General features: G+C 50.3%; 1 protein-coding gene across 2 annotated transcripts in view; it reads right to left on the reverse strand.

Moving 5' to 3' along the window:
- Positions 1–1,487: 1,487 nt before the first annotated feature.
- Positions 1,488–21,106, reverse strand: part of col5a1 (procollagen, type V, alpha 1) — a 210,694-nt gene continuing 191,075 nt past the window's right edge. The window contains exons 59-67 of one of the 2 annotated variants that reach the window (XM_055660305.1): positions 19,534–19,641; positions 18,045–18,098; positions 15,350–15,385; positions 14,819–14,872; positions 13,806–14,064; positions 11,840–11,952; positions 8,903–8,971; positions 4,160–4,393; positions 1,488–2,409 (exon numbers count right to left, since the gene is read on the reverse strand). In XM_055660305.1, the coding sequence (XP_055516280.1) occupies positions 2,263–2,409; positions 4,160–4,393; positions 8,903–8,971; positions 11,840–11,952; positions 13,806–14,064; positions 14,819–14,872; positions 15,350–15,385; positions 18,045–18,098; positions 19,534–19,641 (1,074 nt within the window). In that variant the 3' untranslated portion in view covers positions 1,488–2,262. Of the gene's footprint in view, positions 2,410–4,159; positions 4,394–8,902; positions 8,972–9,023; positions 9,093–11,839; positions 11,953–13,805; positions 14,065–14,818; positions 14,873–15,349; positions 15,386–18,044; positions 18,099–19,533; positions 19,642–21,106 lie in introns of both variants that reach the window. The other variant, XM_055660304.1, reaches the window with a different exon arrangement.

A 21,106-nucleotide genomic window follows, 5' to 3' on the forward strand; every position in this document is an offset into this window, starting at 1 on the left:
GGAAACATTGGAGAGACTCGGCCCCCGGCACGTTATTGCAGGGTCGGGTAAAAACGGGTCGATAGTCGCTCAATGCAGCGCCCCTGTGTACACAGTACCCGGTCTTCAGAGAGTCGCCACGTCCCCTCCTCCTGCAGCACACTCTCCCACCTAGACCCACACTGGCAAGGTAGTGTGTAGCTCAGTGGTGATGCACAGGGGTAGGTTCACAGAACCAGCTCCCCTCCACCCCTCCTCTCCCACTCATACTTGGAGACGGGAGGGGGAGTGAGGGAGTGGAGAGGGAGGGAGGGAGGGAGGGTGGGAAAGATGCAAAGGGAATTAGAGATGGGGAGGAGGGGAGAGGAGAGGGAGAGGGAGGAGAGAGGGGAGAGAGGGGGGAGAGGGGAGGAGGGAGGGAGAGGAGAGGGGAGAGGAGGGGGAGGAGGGAGAGAGGGGAGAGGGGAGGAGATGCAAAGGATTAGAGATGGAGAGGGGGGGGGAGAGAGAGTGGAGGGAGAGGGAGGGAGGAGGAGGGGAGAGAGAGAGGAGAGGGGAGGAGGAGGGGGAGAGGGGAGGAGGAGAGGAGAGGGAGAGAGGGAGGAGAGAGGGGGAGGGGGGAGAGGGGGGAGAGAGAGAGAGAGGGAGAGAGGGAGAGAGAGAGGGGAGAGAGAGAGGGGAAGAGAGGGAAGGAGGGGAGAGAGAGAGGGGAGAGAGGGGAGAGGGGAGGGGAGAGGGAGAGGGAGAGGGAAGAGAGGAGAGAGCGAGTTGAGAAAAAGGGAGGCGAGAGAGGGGGAGTGCGGAGAGACGGGTAGAGAGAGTACGAGAGAGAGGGGAGGAGGGGGAGAGAGAGGAGGGAGGGAGAGGAGAGGGGGAGAGAGGGGGGGGGGGAGAGAGGGGAGGAGGGAGAGAGAGGGGAGGAGGGGGAGGAGGAGGAGAGGGGGAGAGGAGGGAGAGGGGAGGGGAGGGGAGGAGAGAGGGGAGGGGAGAGTGGGGAAAGATGCAAAGGGAATTAGAGATGGGGCGAGGGGAGGAGGGGGAGAGGAAAGTGAATGAGGATGAGAGAGGAAGAAGAGGGGGAAGGGAGAGATAAGAGGGGAGAGGGGGGAGAGAGGGGAGGGAGAGGAGGAGGGGGGAGAGGAGGGAGGGAGAGGAGAGAGGGTAGAGAGGGAGTGGAAAGTGAGGGAGGGAGAGTGGGAAAGATGCAAATTGAATGAGAGATGGGGAGAGGGGGAGGAGAGAGGGGAGAGGTTGAAAGCGAATGAGGATGAGAGAGGGAGAAGGGAGAGAGAGAAGAGGGGAGAGTGAAGGGGGGAGAGGGGGGGAGAGAGAGAGAGAGAGAGAGAGAAGTGAATGAGAAAGAGAGGGTACAACATGCCAAGCCAGGTGAGTTGGGATGTGGGGACCAAGCAGTGAGCTGTGGATATGTCCACGCACCAAGTATGTGTTATGGAGCCGTGAGCTTTGATATTGCAGCGTAGCAGGTTTATTAATCCTACATAACACCATTTTATATCTTTATATATTTATATATATTTGCACATTAGGTAAAAATTAAGAATGAACCTTGTACATTTTTAACAGAGTCACATGCATTGGTTTCAAGGCTTGAAGCTGCGGGGAGAATAAAAATATTGTACAATAAAATATTTACTTACAAACGTACAAAAAACATTTTGATTTGGTTTTTTTCCTCATAAAGAAATATAAAAAAATGTCAGCACCATTTCCAAAGAAGGGTTCAATTCAAGGCATTTATTTGATGAGTTTAAAAAAAAAAGACTGAATCTGAAGTAAGATTAAAAACACTAAGGAAGTAGAGATCAGGTGGCCAGTGTCGGGAAGGGCAGAGCTGGGTGTAAAGAGGATGGGGGTGGATTCGAACCCCTGAAGCACCAGCTCCAACTCCGTCCTTCCGAGGCTGACCATTTAGTGGGGAGGGAGAGAGGGGGAGAGAGAGAGAGAGAGAGGGAGGCTCCGTGCAAATCTGGAGGAGTGAACGGGTCCACCCAGGGGTTGGTTACAGAGAGAGATGTTCACTGTGAGATGACATCTCCTCTCTTGGTTTCCAGGCACTTGAAATCAATCCATCCCCGCTGCAATCTCTGAAAGTCGCACGTCTTGAAACCTGCACAATTGAGGTTAAAGTGTTGTTGGCTTTGCAGACACTTCCATTCTTCCTCTGGTACGTTGCGTGTGGTCCGTGTGTGTGTGTGTGTGGGTGGGCGTTTGTATATAAACATTTTTTTTTTGTTTTCGGTAAAAGTTTAGATCCGGTGCCTTTTATCCCACGAAACAGACAGGTCCAATTTCAAAGCCGAATTTCTGGCCTGACTCTCCAAAGTCATTGAACATGATGTCGATGAACGGGAGTTGTTCAACTTTAGGGGTGTTGATTTGTAATATCGTCTTCTGGTAACCCTTCTTCTCCTGCAGTGAAGACAAACAGAAAGAAAAGGCCTTCTTCTCCTGCAGTGAAGACAAACAGAAAGAAAAGGCCGGGTTGGTTGGTGCAAGTTCATAAAGTGCAAATAGCAGATAATGGGCCACCAATAATCAGAGTTTTGTCCGAGCCAGGTTTAATAGCCTGATGGCTGTGGGGAAGTAGCTATTCCTGAACCTGGATGTTGCAGTCTTCAGGCTCCTGTACCTTCTACCTGAAGGTAGCAGGGAGATGAGTGTGTGGCCAGGATGGTGTGGGTCTTTGATGATACTGCCAGCCTTTTTGAGGCAGCGACTGTGATAAATCCCCTCGATGGAAGGAAGGAAGGAAGTATGCAGGCCCAGCCCACCCACCCTTTCACACTAGTTCCGTGTTATCCCACTTTCTCATCCACTCCCTCGACACACTTGGGACAATTTACAGAGGGCCAATTCACCCGGAAACCCGCACGTCTTTGGGATGTGGGAGGAAACCGGAGCACCCGGAGGAGGCCCACGCCAGCCGTGGAAAATCCACACAGACACCCGAGGTCTGGATCGAACCGGGGTCTATGGCGCTGTGAGGTAGCGGCACTACCAGCTGCGCCACTGAAACGCGTTTCAAGCAAGTCCCAATATGTGGACACAAAATGCTGTAGTAACTCAGCGGGTCTGGCAGCATTTGTAGAGAACATGGATAGGCAACGTTTCGGGTTGGGATGTTCAGATGGTTTGGGGGCATCTGGAGACTTTCGGGTCGAGACCCTTCTTCAGATCTGAAACGTCACCTATCCATGTTCTCCAGGGATGCTGCCTGACCTGTTGAGTTACCCCCGCACCTTAGTGTCCTTCAGTGCATTGTTACTGACCAGCTGCTGATCAGACTATGGTCTGCCTGCAACAGGACTAAGAATGGCACAAGTGTCGCTGTTGCCAACTTAACCCACAAGCAGACTGGGAGATTTGCAGTCTGTGCCAGGGATTAATCTGGAGCCGGCAGCTTCTCCAGGTTACAGATGCATTTAGGCTTCACCATGAAGGTGGCATGGTGGCTCAGTGGTAGAGCTGCTGCCTTAAGGGCCTGTCCCACTTGCATGCGTTTGGTGCAACCAAACGTGGTCGCTTGAGGCGTACGGGCACCGTATGGCCACGCAAGGCCGGTCCCACTTAGAAGCGCGGAGTTGTGCGGGGCTGGTCCCGATATCGCGCGGGGCTCTGAAAAACTGACATTGTCCGAAATCTTCGCACGCTAACGGCCTGTCGGCACGCAGCGTCTTGATGGCGTACTTCTAGCACGTGTCGTTGCGCGATGACGTCACCGACCGACGCCCAAATTCAGTCGGCCCGCCTCCTGCCCATCTGATTGGTAAGTATGAAGCAAATGATGTCACGAGCGTACTTAGCGCGAACTTCGTGTGAACTCCGCTTCCGCCAAACGCATGCAATCGCATGTAAGTGGGACAGGCCCTTTACAGCGCCAGTGACCCGGGTCCAATCCTGACTGCTGTCTGTACGGAGTTTGTGCGTTCCCCCTGTAAGACCATGTGGGTTTTCTCCGGGTGCTCTGATTACCTCCCACTCTCCAAAGACGTGCTGGTTTGTAGGTTAATTGGCTTCGGTAAAAAAATAATGAAATTGTCCCTAGTGTGTGTGGGATGGTGCTAGCGTACGTGTTCAGACGGGCGATGAGGGACTCGTTGGGCCAAAGGGCCTGTTTCCGCGCTGTATCTCTAAACGCAATAAGTAGAAGGGTACTCACCGCACATTTGTCCACGAGGGCTTGGATATAGGGGTTGTTGTCATATGACATCTCCTCGTCGTTGGAGCCCAGGAAGCGAATGGCCTTGTCGTAGCTGTCGCTGGTCGAGTCGTACCAGGCCACGGTTTGGTGGCAGTTGTAGGTGAGGTTCTGATGGGCCGAAGCACTCAGCAGCCGCAGGAAGGTCATCTGCACCACCCCGATAGGGTTACCCTCGGAATCTGCGTAGGAAAGCTGATCGCGGGAGAGAGAGGGAGTGAGGAGGGGGAGAGAGAGAGAGAGAGAGAGAGAGCGAGAGAGAGACTACAAGGTTGGGAGATGATCCAAAAACCGTACTTCATGCCTTTCACTCACAGCCAGAGAATGAAGTGACCCATTTAGAGCCCATGTGGTGATCTAGTTGGAAATTGGCCAAAGTCCTCCATCTAATAGATACTGAAAACCAACAAAACACCTGTTTTCCTCGCCCTTTGCTAAGTCCTGTTAGAGAAACAACAGCAGCAGAGTGGGCCTTGGATACAGCTGGCAAAAGCCTGCCATTGTGCTTGCTTTCATCATCAGTGGGAGGAGGGGGTGGGGGGGGAACCACCCTTTTCTGAGTATGGGATATCCCAATGGCCTTGATAAACCTGTCCCTATCTGATCGCTCTATTCTCATCTTTCCGTGCATGTCCAATGTGTCCCTACCCACTGCTGCCCCTGTCCGCAACAATCCAATTCTCCTTTGAATCATTAATTCTCCACATTCAGGGACAGTTTCTTCCCAGCTGTTTCAGGCGACTGAATCATCCTACATGGCGTGCGAAGATTTTGTACATCCCATAATCCTGGGGCGCCGCACGTCACTGCCCACGTCACCATCTGCACACTTTCTGTCATAGTCGTACAGCTCGGAAACAGGCCCTTCAGCCCAACTTGCCATGCTGACCAAGGTACCCCATCTATACTGTTCCCCACTTGCTCGTGTTTGGCCCATATCCCGCGACACCTTTCCTGTCCATGTACCTGTCACAAATGTCTATTAAATGTTGTTACAGTCCCTGCCCCAACCACCTCCTTTGGAAACTCGTTCCATATACACACCACCCTCCATGTAATAAAGTTATTCCTCAGATTCCTGTCAAATATTTCCCCTCTCACCTTAATCCCATGTCCTCTGGTTCCCGATTGCCCTACTCTGGGTAGGAGACTTTGCACCTACCCGATCTATTATCCTGATCTCATGATCTTATCCACCTTCATAAGATCAGCCATGATCATATTGAATGGTGGTGCAGGCTCGAAGGGCCGCACCTATTTAAAAAAAAACAAAAACAAGATCACCCCTCCTGTGGTCCAAGGAATAAAGTCCTATCCTGCCCAACTTCTACCTATAGCTGAGACCATCAAGTCCTGGCAACAGAACCAGGGGTGACAGTGTAACAATAAGGTTGTAGACCATTTAGGACTGAGATGAGGAACAACTTTTTCACCCAGAGAGTTGTGAATCTGTGAAATTCTCTGCCACAGAGGCCAGCGATGGCCAATTCACTGGATGTTTTCAAGAGAGAGCTAGATATAGCTCTTAGGGCTAACAGAATCAAGGGATATGGGGGAAAAAGCAGGAACAGGGTACTGAATTTGGATGTATGAGACCCCCGATGACCCCCGATCAGTCTGAAGAAGGGTTTCGGCCCGAAACGTTGCCTATTTCCTTCGCTCCATAGATGCTGCTGCACCCGCTGAGTTTCTCCAGCTTTTCTGTGTAACCTACTGAATTTGGATGATCAGCCATGATCACATTGCGTGGTGGTGCTGGCTCGAAGGGCCGAATGGCCTACTCCTGCGCCTATTGTCTATGTTTCTAACAGGACTGTGTTCAGTATTGAGATCTACTTGTACTCCTGGCACCAGCCTATGTTGGTCACCTGTGTCTCCCCCTCCCCTCCACACACACACATAGAGCGATCTGTACTCAGTGCTGGCTCACAGGTCCAGCTGGAAGTTCGGGCACAGAGTCCTTCATGCTGACAGACTGCGAGTGTCAGGAAAAGGCCATTTCAAACCAGAACACATATACCAACCGCTGGTCCAGGATCCGTGGCTGCCTCCAGGTCACCTCCAACACTCATGAGACTGAACATGGGGAAGAACAGACATGCAGGAAGTGGGAGGGCTGGGGGGGTGGGGGGGGAGTGGGGGAGGAGTGGGGGCGCAAACACAGCAAGCGGGAGAAGATGTGGCAGGTGTCAGGACCAGTGCCCATTGCTCTACCCTCTCTGGTCGTTGCTCGGGAGGGAATGTACCGATGATGGGACCTTCTTCAGAAACCAGACTCGTAATGGCCTTTGTTCAAGAGGGAACTGCAGATGCTGGAAAATCGAAGGTACACAAAAAAAAACTGGAGAAACTCAGCGGGTGCAGCAGCATCTATGGAGCGAAGGGAATAGGCGACGTTTCGGGCCGAAACCCTTCCGGGTTTCGGCCCGAAACGTTGCCTATTTCCTGAAATGGTTCCAATTCGGGCCCGAAACGTTGCCTATTTCCTTCGCTCCATAGATGCTGCTGCACCCGCTGAGTTTCTCCAGTTTTTTTTGTGTACCTTCATGCCTTTATTCTTCACATAGACCAATGGAAGAATAGGACAAGCCCTTCTTCCCTGATCTCGTCATATAAATAAAGTCCATCACCTGTACCTTTGATAAATCTCCTCTGAAGCCTCTCCAAGGACAAGACATCTTCTCTAAAGCAGAGTGTTGTGAACTGGACACCATGCTCCAGTGATGTTCTCTGCCACAGAAGGTAGTTGAGGCCACAGTTCGTTCATTGGCTATATTTAAGGGGGAGTTAGATGTGGCCCTTGTGGCTAAAGGGATCAGGGGGTATGGAGAGAAGGCAGGGATGGGATTCTGAGTTGGATGATCAGCATATCGAATGGCGGTGCAGGCTCGAAGGGCCGAATGGCCTACTCCTGCACCTATTTTCTATGTTTCTATGATGGCTAGTCTTCGAGATGTCACTGGTCTTCAATAAGGAGTGCCGAGGGTAACTAGAGAACCTTGGTTGTGACGTTGGGGCCAGACAGCCCTACAGGTACAATGGTTGGAGGGGTACGATCACTGGGAAGGAGCTTCAGTGGCCTCTAATCGTCACGTCCAAGGTCCCAATATTGATACTTCCCCGGGAGAATCTGGGTATAGTCATTTCTGGGTACACATAGCTATAATGGGAGAGACTTGGAGCGTTTCTGCTCTAGTACGCCGTGCAAAGGGATCTCCAGTGGCCTCTTAGTGGAGTAGCCCTGGGGATCTTCCACACCTTTCCCCACCCCTCTACCCAGCCATCCCTCTCCTCAACCAAGAGCCTGCACTGCAAATGGGTAGCTCAGACGCAAGTGGGTGAAGATCTTGAGACTCACTGCCAAAGCTCAGAGGATAGGGAGTGGGAGAGTCTGCAGCCGGGCAGGTGACTCTTCACAGCACAGTGAGATAGGAAGAGACTGGGGTCGGGGGGAGGGAGGGCATGGATAGAAGAGGAAGATCAGGGCTGCTGTCAACGAGGTGCCAAGACTGTGTGTCATCGTCACTAGCAAATGATATAACCATATAACAATTACAGCACGGAAACAGGCCATCTCGACCCTTCTAGTCCGTGCCGAACACGTATTCTCCCCTAGTCCCATATACCTGCGCTCAGACCATAACCCTCCATACCTTTCCCGTCCATATAACTATCCAATTTATTTTTAAATGATAAAAACGAACCTGCCTCCACCACCTTCACTGGAAGATCATTCCACACAGCTACCACACTGAGTAAAGAAGTTCCCCCTCATGTTACCCCTATACTTCTGTCCCTTAATTCTCAAGTCATGTCCCCTTGTTTGAATCTTCCCTACTCTCAGTGGGAAAAGCTTATCCACGTCAACTCTGTCTATCCCTCTCATCATTTTAAAGACCTCTATCAAGTCCCTCCTTAACCTTCTGCGCTCCAAAGAATAAAGCCCTAACTTGTTCAACCTTTCTCTGTAACTTAGTTGCTGAAACCCAGGCAACATTCTAGTAAATCTCCTCTGTACTCTCTCTATTTTGTTGACATCCTTCCTATAATTAGGCGACCAAAATTGTACACCATACTCCAGAATTGGCCTCACCAATGCCTTGTACAATTTTAGCATTACACCCCAACAAATGGTGGTTGTTCTTTACACCTTTTTATGTCCGGCATCTATGTTTACTTTTGTTTAGCCAAGGGGCAGATCTGACACACACTGACCCTCACTGGGGTACAGGTACAGGTCCCACACACACACACACACACACTGACCCTCACTGGGGTACAGGTCCCACACACACACACTGACCCTCATTGGGGTAGGGGCCACACACACACACTGACCCTCACTGGGGTACAGGACACACACACACACACTGAACCTCACAGGGGCCACACACACACACACACACACACTGACCCTCGCTGGGGTCCACACACAGTCCCACACACACACACACTCACACACACACACTGACCCTCACTGGGGTAGGGGCCCACACACACACACACACACACTGACCCTCACTGGGGTAGAAATAACGGACAGTGTGAGTGTGACTGAGATGAGCAAAGCAAGGTTGACAGTACCCAGCAGCCAGGTGGGAGAGATCCAGCCTGAGGCAGGTACGGGGGGGGGGGGGGGGGGGGGGGGGGGGGGGGGGGGGAGTAGGGGGGTGGGGGGGGGGGGGGGGTGGTCTAACCACTTACCAGGGCACCTCGCTTGTACTGACTATACCATGCACCAGGTTGCTCTTTCGGCCAGCGAGCCATTTTGCTCTGTAAAATACGAGACTGGTTACAGAACAGAAAGGAGGCTGTGCCCGCTTACCAGTTTACCACGCTTGAATTCACTGAACCACGAGCCTGGTATTTCCTTGGGCCAAGCAGTGACTCTTGCCTGATGTGAGACGAGATGGCAAAGGAAAAAAGGAAAAGAAGTTAATGTGGAAACTAACAGCCCGAGGACCCATTGGCGAGCGCTAGAACGACGCAACTCGCTGGAGATCGTAATCAGTGGCGCAGTCACTGAGCTCTGATGCTACTGCTGTTTAGGGCCCAGACATCATAATCATTGTCACTCTGACCCACACTGGGGTACCGGCCCCACACACACTGACCCTCGCTGGGATATGGGTCCCACATACACGGGCGGCACAGTGGCGCAGCGGTAGAGTTGCTGCCTCACAGCGCCAGGGACCCGGGTTCGATCCCGACTGTCTGTACGGAGTTTGCACGTTCTCCCCGTGACCTGCGTGGGTTCTCTCCGAGATCATGCATTTCCTCCCACACTCCAAAGACGTACAGGTTTGTAGGTCAACTGGCTTGGTATTATTACAATTTGGGGTACGATAGTGTTAGTGTGGTCGGAGTGGGCTTGGTGGTCCGAAGGGGCTGTTTCCACGCTGTTTCTCTAAAGTAAACTTAAATGAGTAAACTGGCTCCATGCATTCTTAAAGCCCTGTCCCACGGTACGAGTTCATTCCAGGAGTTCTCCCCGAGTTTGCCCTGATCCGAACTCGGAGATTTACAGTAATGGCCACTCGTCGGTACTCGGGGCTCTCGTGGACATTTCTCAACGTGTTGAAAAATCTTCACGAGTCTTCCCGTGCTTACCTGCCGTTAGCGAGTCTTCCCGAGTACCTGCCGTTAGCGAGTCTTCCCGAGTACCTGCCGTTAGCGTTACAAGCCGCTAAGAGACGTCCCCGAGCTCCGACGTACCCGCTACGTTCAGTCTTATCACGAGTTTGATTTTTTTTTAAACTCGGGAGAGCTCTTGGAATGAACTCGTACAGTGGGACAGGGCTATGAGGAACGGCCCCCAGCACTGCCCCTGAGGAAGAGGCTCCTCGGGCATTCTTTCTCACTGGCCCTGGGATGATGGCATTTGTTGCAGGTTTGTGGCAACTGCAGCCCTTTCAGTGACTGTCCCTGGGGTTTGAGGTCCATGCAGTGCCTCCCGCTGGAGTATCCACAAGCTTCCTATCCACAGGCCTCAGCCCAAGTTAGCCAGGGATGGAGAATCACAGAGGGATACAGCAGGGAAGCAGGCCCTTCAGCCTTGAGAGTCCGCGATGACCATCTATTCCCCATTGACACTAATCCCGTTTCATTCCCCTCACATTCCCGGCAACTCCCCACACACTCACCCACCCACTCAAGGCAAACCACAGCAGCCAATGAATCGACCAACCCGCAGGTCTTTGGGACGTGGGAGGAAACTGGAGCTGAAACCCAGAGAATCCCAGGGGGGAACATGCAAACTCCAACCAGCTGGCTGGCTATCACACTGTGGAAGGTTGGGAGATAAGCCCAGTCCCCATCTGATATCCACACTGTGCTTTCCCGCTGGGATTCCGTTTCCCGTTTGAAGGCCCAACACTCAGTTGGCTCAGCATGGCCTTGGTGGGCCAAAGGGCCTGTTTCCATGTTGTACCTCTAAAATTCAAACTAAAACAAATTGCCCTCAGGAAGCTAGGTGACCTATCTATGACCTCCCACGACCTCGTGCAGACCATGCTGCGAGTATGAGTCACGACAGAGGTCGTGAATTAGGTCGTGAAAGCGCGACAGGCCCTTTTCTAACCAGTCATTGTGGAGGTCTGCATGGGGAACGTTACATGGCATTTATTGAATGGCCTGAGGATCGATGGAATTTCCAGTCCATGCTTTGTACCCTGGGGAAAATTCCTAAATTGAAGGATTTCATTTCACAGGTTCGATTTTTAAAATGGTGTGTTCAAATATCACACTTTTTTTTAATAGACTCTCTGGTCATCAGGAAACGGCCTGAAATTTGTTTCCATTGACTCGAACACAGATGAAAATTTGGACAAGTTCTGTCGCTTGAGATAGTCGTGACATGCCAGGGCAACCGTTCAAAATCTATGCTCGGGTCAATAGTCGTACAGCATGGAAACAGGCCCTTTGGCCCAACTACCCAACGCCAAGTGTTGTGATAGCGCCTGCCTCAACGACCTCCTTTGGCAGCTCATTCCATACACCCACCACCCTTTCTGTGACCCGCAGGTTCCTCCCTCATCTTGAACCCACGTCCTCTGGTTTTGGATTCAACTACTCTGGGTAAAAGACTGAGCATCTACTTATAAGTTAACTTATGAGTTAAAATAATGTGATATACAAGGTAAATGCTCTGTCTGTTAATAAATTCGTAATTAACACGAGTTAACATAATGTGATATACAGGGTAAATCCCTGAAAAAGTTGCCCCTCAGGTGCCTACTCAATCTTTCCCCTCTCACCTTAAACCTCTCTCCTCTGGTTCTCGATTCCCCTTACCCCGGGGAGACAGAGTGAGCATTTACACTGTATATCACGTTATTTTAATTCTTCTAAGGTTGCATCAATATGAATCAAAAACATTGCAATCACAGTCAAGTCCTTTGCAAGTAGACAAAAATGCTGGAGAAACTCAGCGGGTGAGGCAGCATCTATGGAGCGAAGGAAATAGGCAACGTTTCGTCCCGAAACTTTGCCTATTTCCTTCGCTCCATAGATGCTGCCTCACCCGCTGAGTTTCTCCAGCATTTTTGTCTCCCCTACGATTTTCCAGCATCTTGCAGTTCCTTAAACATCTTAAACAAAGCCCTCTTTGTAAATTGACGAGAGATTAGGACAGGGACTTACTCCTTCTGATTTCTTGTCCGGGTAGACGCAGGTTTCACCTCCAGATATGAAGTTACAGAGGACCTTGAAGGAGTCTCTGGAGCAGCCCTGGTTTGGGTCGATCCAGTATTCACCTGTCAGGGAGGGAAGAGAGAAACATCCAGTTGAGAGGACTCACTACGCCGCTGTGTGTAAGGGCGGAACTGTAACCTCCTGCCTCTTTACTAGTTTAGTTTAGAGATACAGTGTGGAAACAGGCCCTTTGTCCGCCCCGACTGGCGATCCACGTACACTAGTGCCATCCTACACACTATGGACATTCTGAGGAATTCTCTGCCTCAGAGGGCGGTGGAGGCAGGTTCTCTGGATGCTTTCAAGAGAGAGCTAGATAGGGCTCTTAAAAATAGCGGAGTCAGGGGATATGGGGAGAAGGCAGGAACGGGGTACTGATTGGGGATGATCAGCCATGATCACATTGAATGGCGGTGCTGGCTCGAAGGGCCGAATGGCCTGCCGCTGCATCTATTGTCTATTGACATTTTACTATTCTTACCAAAGCCAATTAACCTCCAGACGTCTATGTCTTTGGGATGTGGGAGGAAACCAGAGCACCTGGGGAAAACCCACTCGGTCCCGGGGAGAACGTACAGACGCCGTTCAGACAGCACCCGTAGTCAGGATCAAACCCGGGTCTCTGGCGCTGTAAGGCACCGTGCCTCTTGTTAACTTGCCCCCATTCTCCTCACTGCCATCTAATGACGTTTGATCTCACTCTGTCCAGTGTCCTGTTGAACCTCACTGTAAAATGATTTGTTGACCACACACCATCTCATGCATGATCTGTTGTACTTCATACTGTTGAGACCTGTTGAACTCTAGTGTCCAATGGCCTATGGTATCACATTGAATAAAATCCACTCCAAAGCCTCATGACCTATGCAATGGTCAGTTAAACCTCATGGCGTCCAGTGAATTCTCGGACCCCTATGTCGACTGACTGGCGAGATACATTTGGGTCTCGACCCGAAACGCCACCTATTCCTTTTCTCCAGAGATGCTGCCTGACCCGCTGAATTACTCCAGCATTTTGTGTCCATCTTCCCAAATACAATGTCAAATTCTATACGATACCATGGATCATCAGAATATTGGATCATGAGTTATTCGTCAAGTCAGGTGAGCCATAAAAGTGGATCGAGGTTGGCATCTAGCCTAACCTCATCCTCCTGTTACATGTGTGATAACAGTCTCAGTTAAAGTCTCCATTTGAATTCAGCTGCGAGAGAATTTTTAAAGGGGAGGGATACAGATTCTCACTTCCCGTTCAACAAATATCTCCTGCCATTACCCCTGAAAGATCTTCCAGGGCTGGTGGGTGGAGGCAGATATGATGGAGGCTTTTTAGATAGGCACATGGATATGCAGGGAATGGAGCGATACATATCACGTGCAGGCAGGGGTTAGCAGTAGACACAAAATGCTGGAGTAGCTCAGCGGGACGGGCAGCATCTCTGGAGAGAAGGAGTGGGTGATGTTTCGGGTCGAGGTCCTTCTTCAGACTCAGACTCTTCAGGGTCTCCACCCGAAAACATCACCCATTCCTTCTCTCCAGAGATGCTGCCTGACCCGCTGAGTGACTCCAGCTTTTTGAGTCTATCTTCGGTTTAAACCAGCATCTGCAATTCCTTCCTACACTGGAGATGAGTAGAACTTGGATTGATGCTTGGTGGTGGACCTTGTGGATCGAGGGGACTGTTCCTGTGTTGTACTCTTCTATGTTGCTGACATTACCGACTCCCTTTCTCTGAGGAAAGGGCCTATCTCCATTGACCCTGTTGCACTCTATGAAGATCTCCCATTGATCCTCTCCAGGATCCGTTGCTGTGTAAGGGAGTGCCCGGCAAGGCAAGCTATCCTCATTATTGCTGTATATATGGGTGTGAGGCTGGTGTCACTGCAGAGATCAGAGCCCGCATTCTCGGCGTACCATCGGGGAAGTCGGGGTGGCAGAGATACAGGTCCTTGCAGGTCCGTGCAGGGTTGTTCTGAGTGCCCATGGGATGCTTCATCTGTTCTATCTCCAGCTTCAGCGAGTTCAGGGAACCAAAGATCTCCTCCATGCCATCAGCGTAATCCATGTAATTCTCCGGGTTCCCTTCCTCTAAAAATTGGCTCGCATCTATGGAACGCTTCGCTCTCCGTGACGAATGGAACGGGAGTGATTGAATAACCTCGCCAGTTGGACCCTGGGGATGAATCCAATTATTTACATTTAGTAAAACAGAATGGGCAATAGTTCAGAAATGCCTTTGATAGCGATATAGAGATTCATAAACCACAGAGTCTGCCAAACATTCACAGCAATTGCCTGTTCTTAACCAAGGCTGAAACACAGATGAGAAGCACAGATAAGGTCCACGTTGGGAGAAACACCAGTTCAGTTTAGTATATTGTCACATATACCGAGGTACAGTGAAAAGCTTTTGTTCCATGCCATCCAGTCAGCGGAAAGACAACACATGATTACAATCGAGCCATTTACACCGCATAGATAAATGTTAAGACACAAAGCTGGGTGGGAGTGTGATCTGTGAGGAGGATGCTATGAGAATGCAGGGTGACTTGGACAGGTTGGGGGAGCGGGCAGATGCATGGCAGATGAAGTTTAATGCGGATAAATGTGAAGTTATCCACTTTGGTAGCAAAAACAGGAAGGCGGATTGCTATCTAAATGGCGTCAAGTTGGGAAAAGGGGAAGTACAACGGGATCTGGGGGTCCTTGTTCATCAGTCTAAGCATGCAGGTAGAGAAGGTAGTGAAGAAAGCGAATAGCATGTTGGCCTTTATAACAGTGTACAGGTGAGGATGTTATAATCTATCTGAGATGAACCTGCTCTTTACCCTCCATTGAACAACAAGGGCACCAACCCGTGCGTTGGATGATCCAGGCAACAAAACATAACCATTATATACGTTCCACTGAATATATCGCTTACTTACAGGTAGACCGGGTGGTCCTTGAATTCCTAATTCACCCTTGGGACCAGTAAGACCCTGTGAAGAAATAAATAAGTACCCATCATCTTCATATATAGTGCGATATATAGTGTGATTCAGTGAATAAAAGTGGTGTATTTTGTACTTTAGGGCGAGTCTAAAGGGCCTGTCCCACTTACGCGACTTTTTCGGCGACTGCTTGAACCCGCCATAGGTCGTTACAGGTCGCCGAAAATTGTCAACGTTAAAAATCCAGCGGCGACCAGAACAAGGTACGACTCTATATAGGCGACTACTCACGACCATACAGGCTTCACCCCGCGACATGTCGCCTGTACGGTCGTGAGTCGTCTCCTAGTCACCCAAAGAGTCGTAGCGTCTTTCTGGTCGCCGCTGAATTTTCAACATGTTGAAAAGTTTCGGCGACCTATGACGGGTGCCGGCAGTCGCCGAAAACGTTGCGTAAGTGAACACCGCCCATTTCAACGCAGTATGACCATTACATCCGCAAATAATAATGAGAAAGATACTTACAGAGGAGCCTTTAGATCCTTTAGGACCAGGGGGACCCTGTTAAAAGAAAGGAGTCTTAGTTTCTTCATTGGTCAACGGGTCTCTACAGAGTCTTAAGGTCGACAATTAAACATTTCAAATGGCAACTCTGAGATAAATCGACGATTGACTGAGTTCACACAACCCACCTGCTGTTACAGGAGCTTGCTTCCATCGGATAGTCACTTATTGCAATAAAGGACAAGGTATTTGCTTCAACAATAATTCAACAGATCGTATTTTTGATTGAAAGAACCAAAATTGGGTTTGTTTTGTCATTTGTAGGAAGGAACGGCAGATGCTGGTTTACACCAAAGATAGACACAAAGTGCTGTAGTAACTCAGCGGGTCATGGCAGCATCTCTGGAGAAAAGGAACAGCTGATGTTTCGGGTCAGATGCCTTCTTCAGAATGAATCCTTGTTCAGTCTGCAGAAGGGTTCCAACCCAAATCGTCACCTGATCCACTTTCTCCAGAGTTGCTGCCTGACCCGTTGAGTTACTCCAGCACTTTGAGTCAATCTTCTTGTTTTGTCATTTGATTGGTTGCAATGTGCCCCGAATCGGGGAAGTCTTTGGGTGGCTTTCTGTTACGAGGTTTTGTAACCCCACTGGGCATTTGAGTGCTGAGTTCACCCTCCGACACGCTGAATACAGGGTTACAAGAGAATGAATGCAATGCCCAGAGAATTCAATTCACTAGAATTGAAACTCAAACTCAATCAGCAGCTGTTCTTGCAAAGGTAGTTGCTCATTGTTCAATGTCACAATGTATTTACGTGCACTTAGGAGAGCAGAAATTGCCGTCTAAATCCTGGGCCACAAACTCAGTTTCCCAGCCCAGATCCGTCCTTCTCCTTGGCTACTATCTGAGGCTGACCACGACTGCCCAGTGCTGGTGACGTACTTGACTCTAGGATGAATTTTAAACACACCTCTGAGACCCTTTTCCTCTTTCCCTTTATTTTTTCTCACTGTAAACCTCTCTCTTTATCTCTGTCCAACTCACTCTTCCTCTCTGCCACCTCTCTTTCTCAAAGATAGACACAGGATGCTAGAGTGACTCAGAGGGACAGGCTGGAGAGGAATGGGTGATGCTTCGGGTTAGGGTTGAGACCCTACTCTCTTTTCACCCCCCTCTCTTTCTCTCTCTCTCTCTCTCTCTCTCTCTCTCTACTTTTCTCCCATTTTGTCTCTCCATCCATCTCCTTCTCCCTCACCACCCCTCTCCTATCTCTCTCTCTCGCACCCTCTCTTCCTTTCTCTCTCTCCCTCTTTCTCTCTCTCTCTCCCCACCCTCTCTCTCTCCCCCTCTCTCTCCCTCCCTCTCCCTCTCCCTCTCTCTCTCCCCCTCTCTCTCTCTCCCACCCTCTCTCTCTCTCTCTCTCCCTCCCTCTCTCTCCCTCTCTCTCTCTCCCACCCTCTCTCTCTCTCTCTCTCCCTCCCACTCTCTCTCCCTCTCTCCCTCACCCTCTCTCTCTCTCTCTCTCTCTCTCTCTCTCCCACCACCCTCTCTCTCTCCCTCCCCACCCTCTCTCCCACTCCCACCCTCTCTGTGTGAACCTTCCATGGTTCTCGGGGCAGTTTCCCCCCTCCCCATCCCTGGGATACACCATTTTGAGCAGAGCCTGGTTGGGTGAAGATGGCTGGTAAATCCTATCAATAGCAAGTGGAGTCCCCCCACCACCCTCAGGTCTACACTCCTGTGAGGCCCAAGAATGGGTTATAATTCACATCTACAATGGCAAACCCCCTGTCGGTGAAATGGACAATGATGCTGAGAATGCCTTGGATTCGAGTTACTGCTGGGCTCGGCACACTGGAGATAGAGGAGGTTGGACAGGGTTGAGTTTGATGCCCAGGGCAGAGTTTGCAAAAGGAACACTCGAGAAGAGTGTATACAAAGAGTGCTACATCGAACATGTTGCAACTTTGTCGATACGATGCGATAGAACCTTATTTATCGCAGGAGGGAAATTGATCTGCCAACTGTCAGAAAACACAACACACATGAAACGTGAAATTGAAGTGACGAGTGGAAAGGATTGGGGATGCTCAAAGATCGGGGACAGGGGGGAGTTGTACAGTTTGATAGCCACGGGGAAGAAGGATCTCCTGTGGCGTTCTGTGCTGCATCTTGGTGGAACCAGTCTGTTGCTGAAGGTGCTCCTCAGGTTGACCAATGTATCACGGAGGGGGTGAGCTGTATTGTCCAAGATGCCACACGCGGCGACACTTTGGGTACGGTAGGCAGCACAAAGAATTACACAGTGACATGTCGCTTGTGATAAGAAAGTATCACTCACTCAGGTGCCAGCGTTAGCTTTCCAAATAACGTAGAAACAAAGAACTGCGGATGCCGGTTAATACAGGAAAGGGACGCAAAGTCGCTGGAGTAACTCGGCAGGGTCAGGGAGCATTGCTGGAGAATTTGGATAGGAGTTTCTCCACAGATGCTGCCTGACCTGCTGAGTTACTCCAGCACTGTGTCCTTTCCCAAACGATGTCTTTTGCAAAGCAGAAACGTTTATTTCCCACCCGTAAAACACCGAATATTGCCATATTGCCAAATCTTCCGTGAAACCTGACATCGAGGGAATATAATCATTGGAGGAAAGCTGTTCTGCAAGTAGTTTTATCAACACTGGGATTCATTTAATGGCTATTTTGATACTTACCGATAACCCAGGAGGTCCTGGTGGGCCGATGGGACCAGACTGACCATGGACACCCTGGAAGAGATCAAAAAGCATGGATGGTGAATGACCACCAAGCAGAATGAACCAGATCACAGCAGTGTGGTGGTCTTGTTCAGTTAAAGTCTAGACTGTCGATCCAGGGACAATGTGTCGAACGCCGCTGCAAAAGAACTCGACAATTAACGTTCAGTTGAAAAAAAAAAAAGTTTTACATAAAAGTTGGGCAAAACTCAATGGAATGTTGCAAAAAACACAACTGGTTCACTCAAGTTCTTGAAAGGACTTCTTCAAATTCGGAGGGAGGGGTTCGGCCCGAAACGTTGCCTATTTCCTTCGCTCCATAGATGCTGCTGCACCCGCTGAGTTTCTCCAGCACTTTAGGTCTACCTTCAAAAAGAGCTTGCCCTTTATACATGTTGAAGAAGGAACTGCAGATGCTGGAAAATCGAAGATAGACAGAATTGCTGGAGAAACTCAGCGGGTGCGGCAGCATCTATGGAGCGAAGGAAATAGGCGACCCGCCTATTTCCTTCGCTCCATAGATGCTGCCTCACCCGCTGAGTTTCTCCAGCAATTTTGTCTACCTGCCCGTTCTAAGTGGTCTGGGCTCAGGTAATCCTGTAGGGACCACTCAGGTTGGTTGTGCTGATCGCCACTGTGTACTTGAGGGGGCGACTGGACACAGAGAGTAAGTCTACATTGAGGGCGGGGCAATGATACACATCAGGGGGAGCTGCTGCCTTACAACGCCAGAGACCCGGGTTCAATCCTGACCTCGGGAGCTGTCTGTGTGGAGTTTGCACGTTCCCTCCTGTGACCGAGTGCTCCGGTTTCCTCCCACATCCCAAAGAGGTGCGGGGGTTGTGGGGGCTAATTAACCCCTCTGTAAATCACCCCCAGCGAGCACGGGGTGGATGAGAAAGTGGGATAACACGTCTGTGGAATTCCCTGCCTCAGAGGGCGGTGGAGGCAGGTTCTCTGGATGCTTTCAAGAGAGAGCTAGATAGGGCTCTTAAAGATAGCGGAGTCGGGGGAAATGGGGAGAAGGCAGGAACGGGGTACTGATTGGGGATGATCAGCCATGATCACATTGAATGGTGCTGCTGGCTCGAAGGGCCAAATGGCCTACTCCTGCACCTATTGTCTATTGTCTATTGTCTAACATAGAACTGGTGTGAATGGGTGATCAGTGGTCAGAGTGGATCTGGTGGGCCGAAGGGCCTGTTTCCATGCTGCATCTCTAAACCACCTCTAAACTAAACTATTTCATTTTCCTCTTGCCTTTAGATTGTTCGAGTAACATAACTACAAGGGCAACTTGTCACTAGCTCCACGGTGAGATGACATTGGGTGAGGCCACTGGAATGCATTCACCTGGAGACTCAGGTGAGAGCGTTTGGCGATTGGGAACACCCATCCAAGCTTGACGTCGTGGTCAGGAAACACCACGAGCCATCTCAACACTTACCGAATCTCCTTTAGAACCTCCAGTTCCCTGGGGGCCAGGCAGACCCCGGTCACCCTTCTCTCCCTGTTCTCCTGGTGGTCCAATCAAACCGATCAAGCCAGGGTGACCCTGTAACACAAGATGCGCAGTCATCGATCAGTCCACAACATACTAGACCTGGAGCAGCTCATGCATGCCCATCATCTGTGGTGCCTGCTGGTCGTACCTTCAACTCCCACGCCCGAAACTCTCGACTGTGTTCCATGTGTACATGCTGTGTGAGTGTGCTGTGTGATGACTGTCTTATGAAGAAAGACTGGATAGACTTGGTTTATACTCTCTAGAATTTAGAAGATTGAGAGGGGATCTTATAGAAACTTACAAAATTCTTAAGGGGTTGGACAGGCTAGATGCAGGAAGATTGTTCCCGATGTTGGGGAAGTCCAGGACAAGGGGTCACAGCTTAAGGATAAGGGGGGAATCCTTTAAAACCGAGATGAGAAGAACTTTTTTCACACAGAGAGTGGTGAATCTCTGGAACTCTCTGCCACAGAGGGTAGTTGAGGCCACAGTTCATTGGCTATATTTAAGAGGGAGTTAGATGTGGCCCTTGTGGCTAAGGGGATCAGGGGGTATGGGGAGAAGGCAGGTACGGGATACTGAGTTGGATGATCAGCCATGATCATATTGAATGGCGGTGCAGGCTCGAAGGGCCGAATGGCCTCTACTCCTGCACCTAATTTCTATGTTTCTATGTTTCTATGTGAGAGGTTCGAGTATCTGTAGCGGCTGCTCCTCAAGTTTTGGCTTCATCTTAGTCCAACGCTATGAATTTATGGGCAGTGGGTACAGAGGGGGGAGGGTCAGGAGGGAGGAGGGAGTCTCCCTGTCCGTCTGCTCCTGGGCCTGGCCAAGATGACCATTCGCGGGTCCAGGCAGCGGGCAGTCGAGAGCCGCACAGTGGTCGGCTGTCTGCCCCTTTTCCGGGCCCACGTCCATGCCCGCTTGTCCCTAGAGAGGGAACACTGGAGGCCTTCAGTGAACGCTGGTCACCGCAGGAGGTTGAATATATTATAGATAAAAATGTTCATATTTTAATTTGAGAATTTTGTTTAAGTGTTTTCTAAACTGTTTGAGCTTTCCGCCTTCCCTTGTAAATTGTACATTTGTTTAAGAATCGAATTAAAAAACCTTTCCGGAAAAAAAAAAAAAAGCCCCGAAACTCTGCTATTCCCCTTCCAAAATGTCCCATCCCTGTCTCACGTCCCCCCTCCTTACCAGTGCCTTTTGCCACCTGTCCCTTATAATGCTTGGGATCAGAATTTAGACCGATTCGGCTCCTTCGAGGAGCCTTGTACAGTTTATTCATGCTGAAGGTGCATTCTAATTATCCATTGTGATTCCTGGGAGCAAGTACAATGGGCACAGTGGGGGAGTTGCTGCCTTACAGACCTGGGCTCGATCCTGGCTACGTATATGTTGTCTGTACAGAGTTTGTACTTTCCCCCTGTCATCTGTGTGGGTTTTCTCCGAGACCTCTGTTTTTTTCTCTCACGCTTCATAAGACGTGCAAGTTTGTCGGTTAATTGGCTTG

Source organism: Leucoraja erinacea, chromosome 31 (assembly GCF_028641065.1).
Source record: "Leucoraja erinacea ecotype New England chromosome 31, Leri_hhj_1, whole genome shotgun sequence".
NCBI classification, from domain to species: Eukaryota; Metazoa; Chordata; class Chondrichthyes; order Rajiformes; family Rajidae; genus Leucoraja; species Leucoraja erinaceus.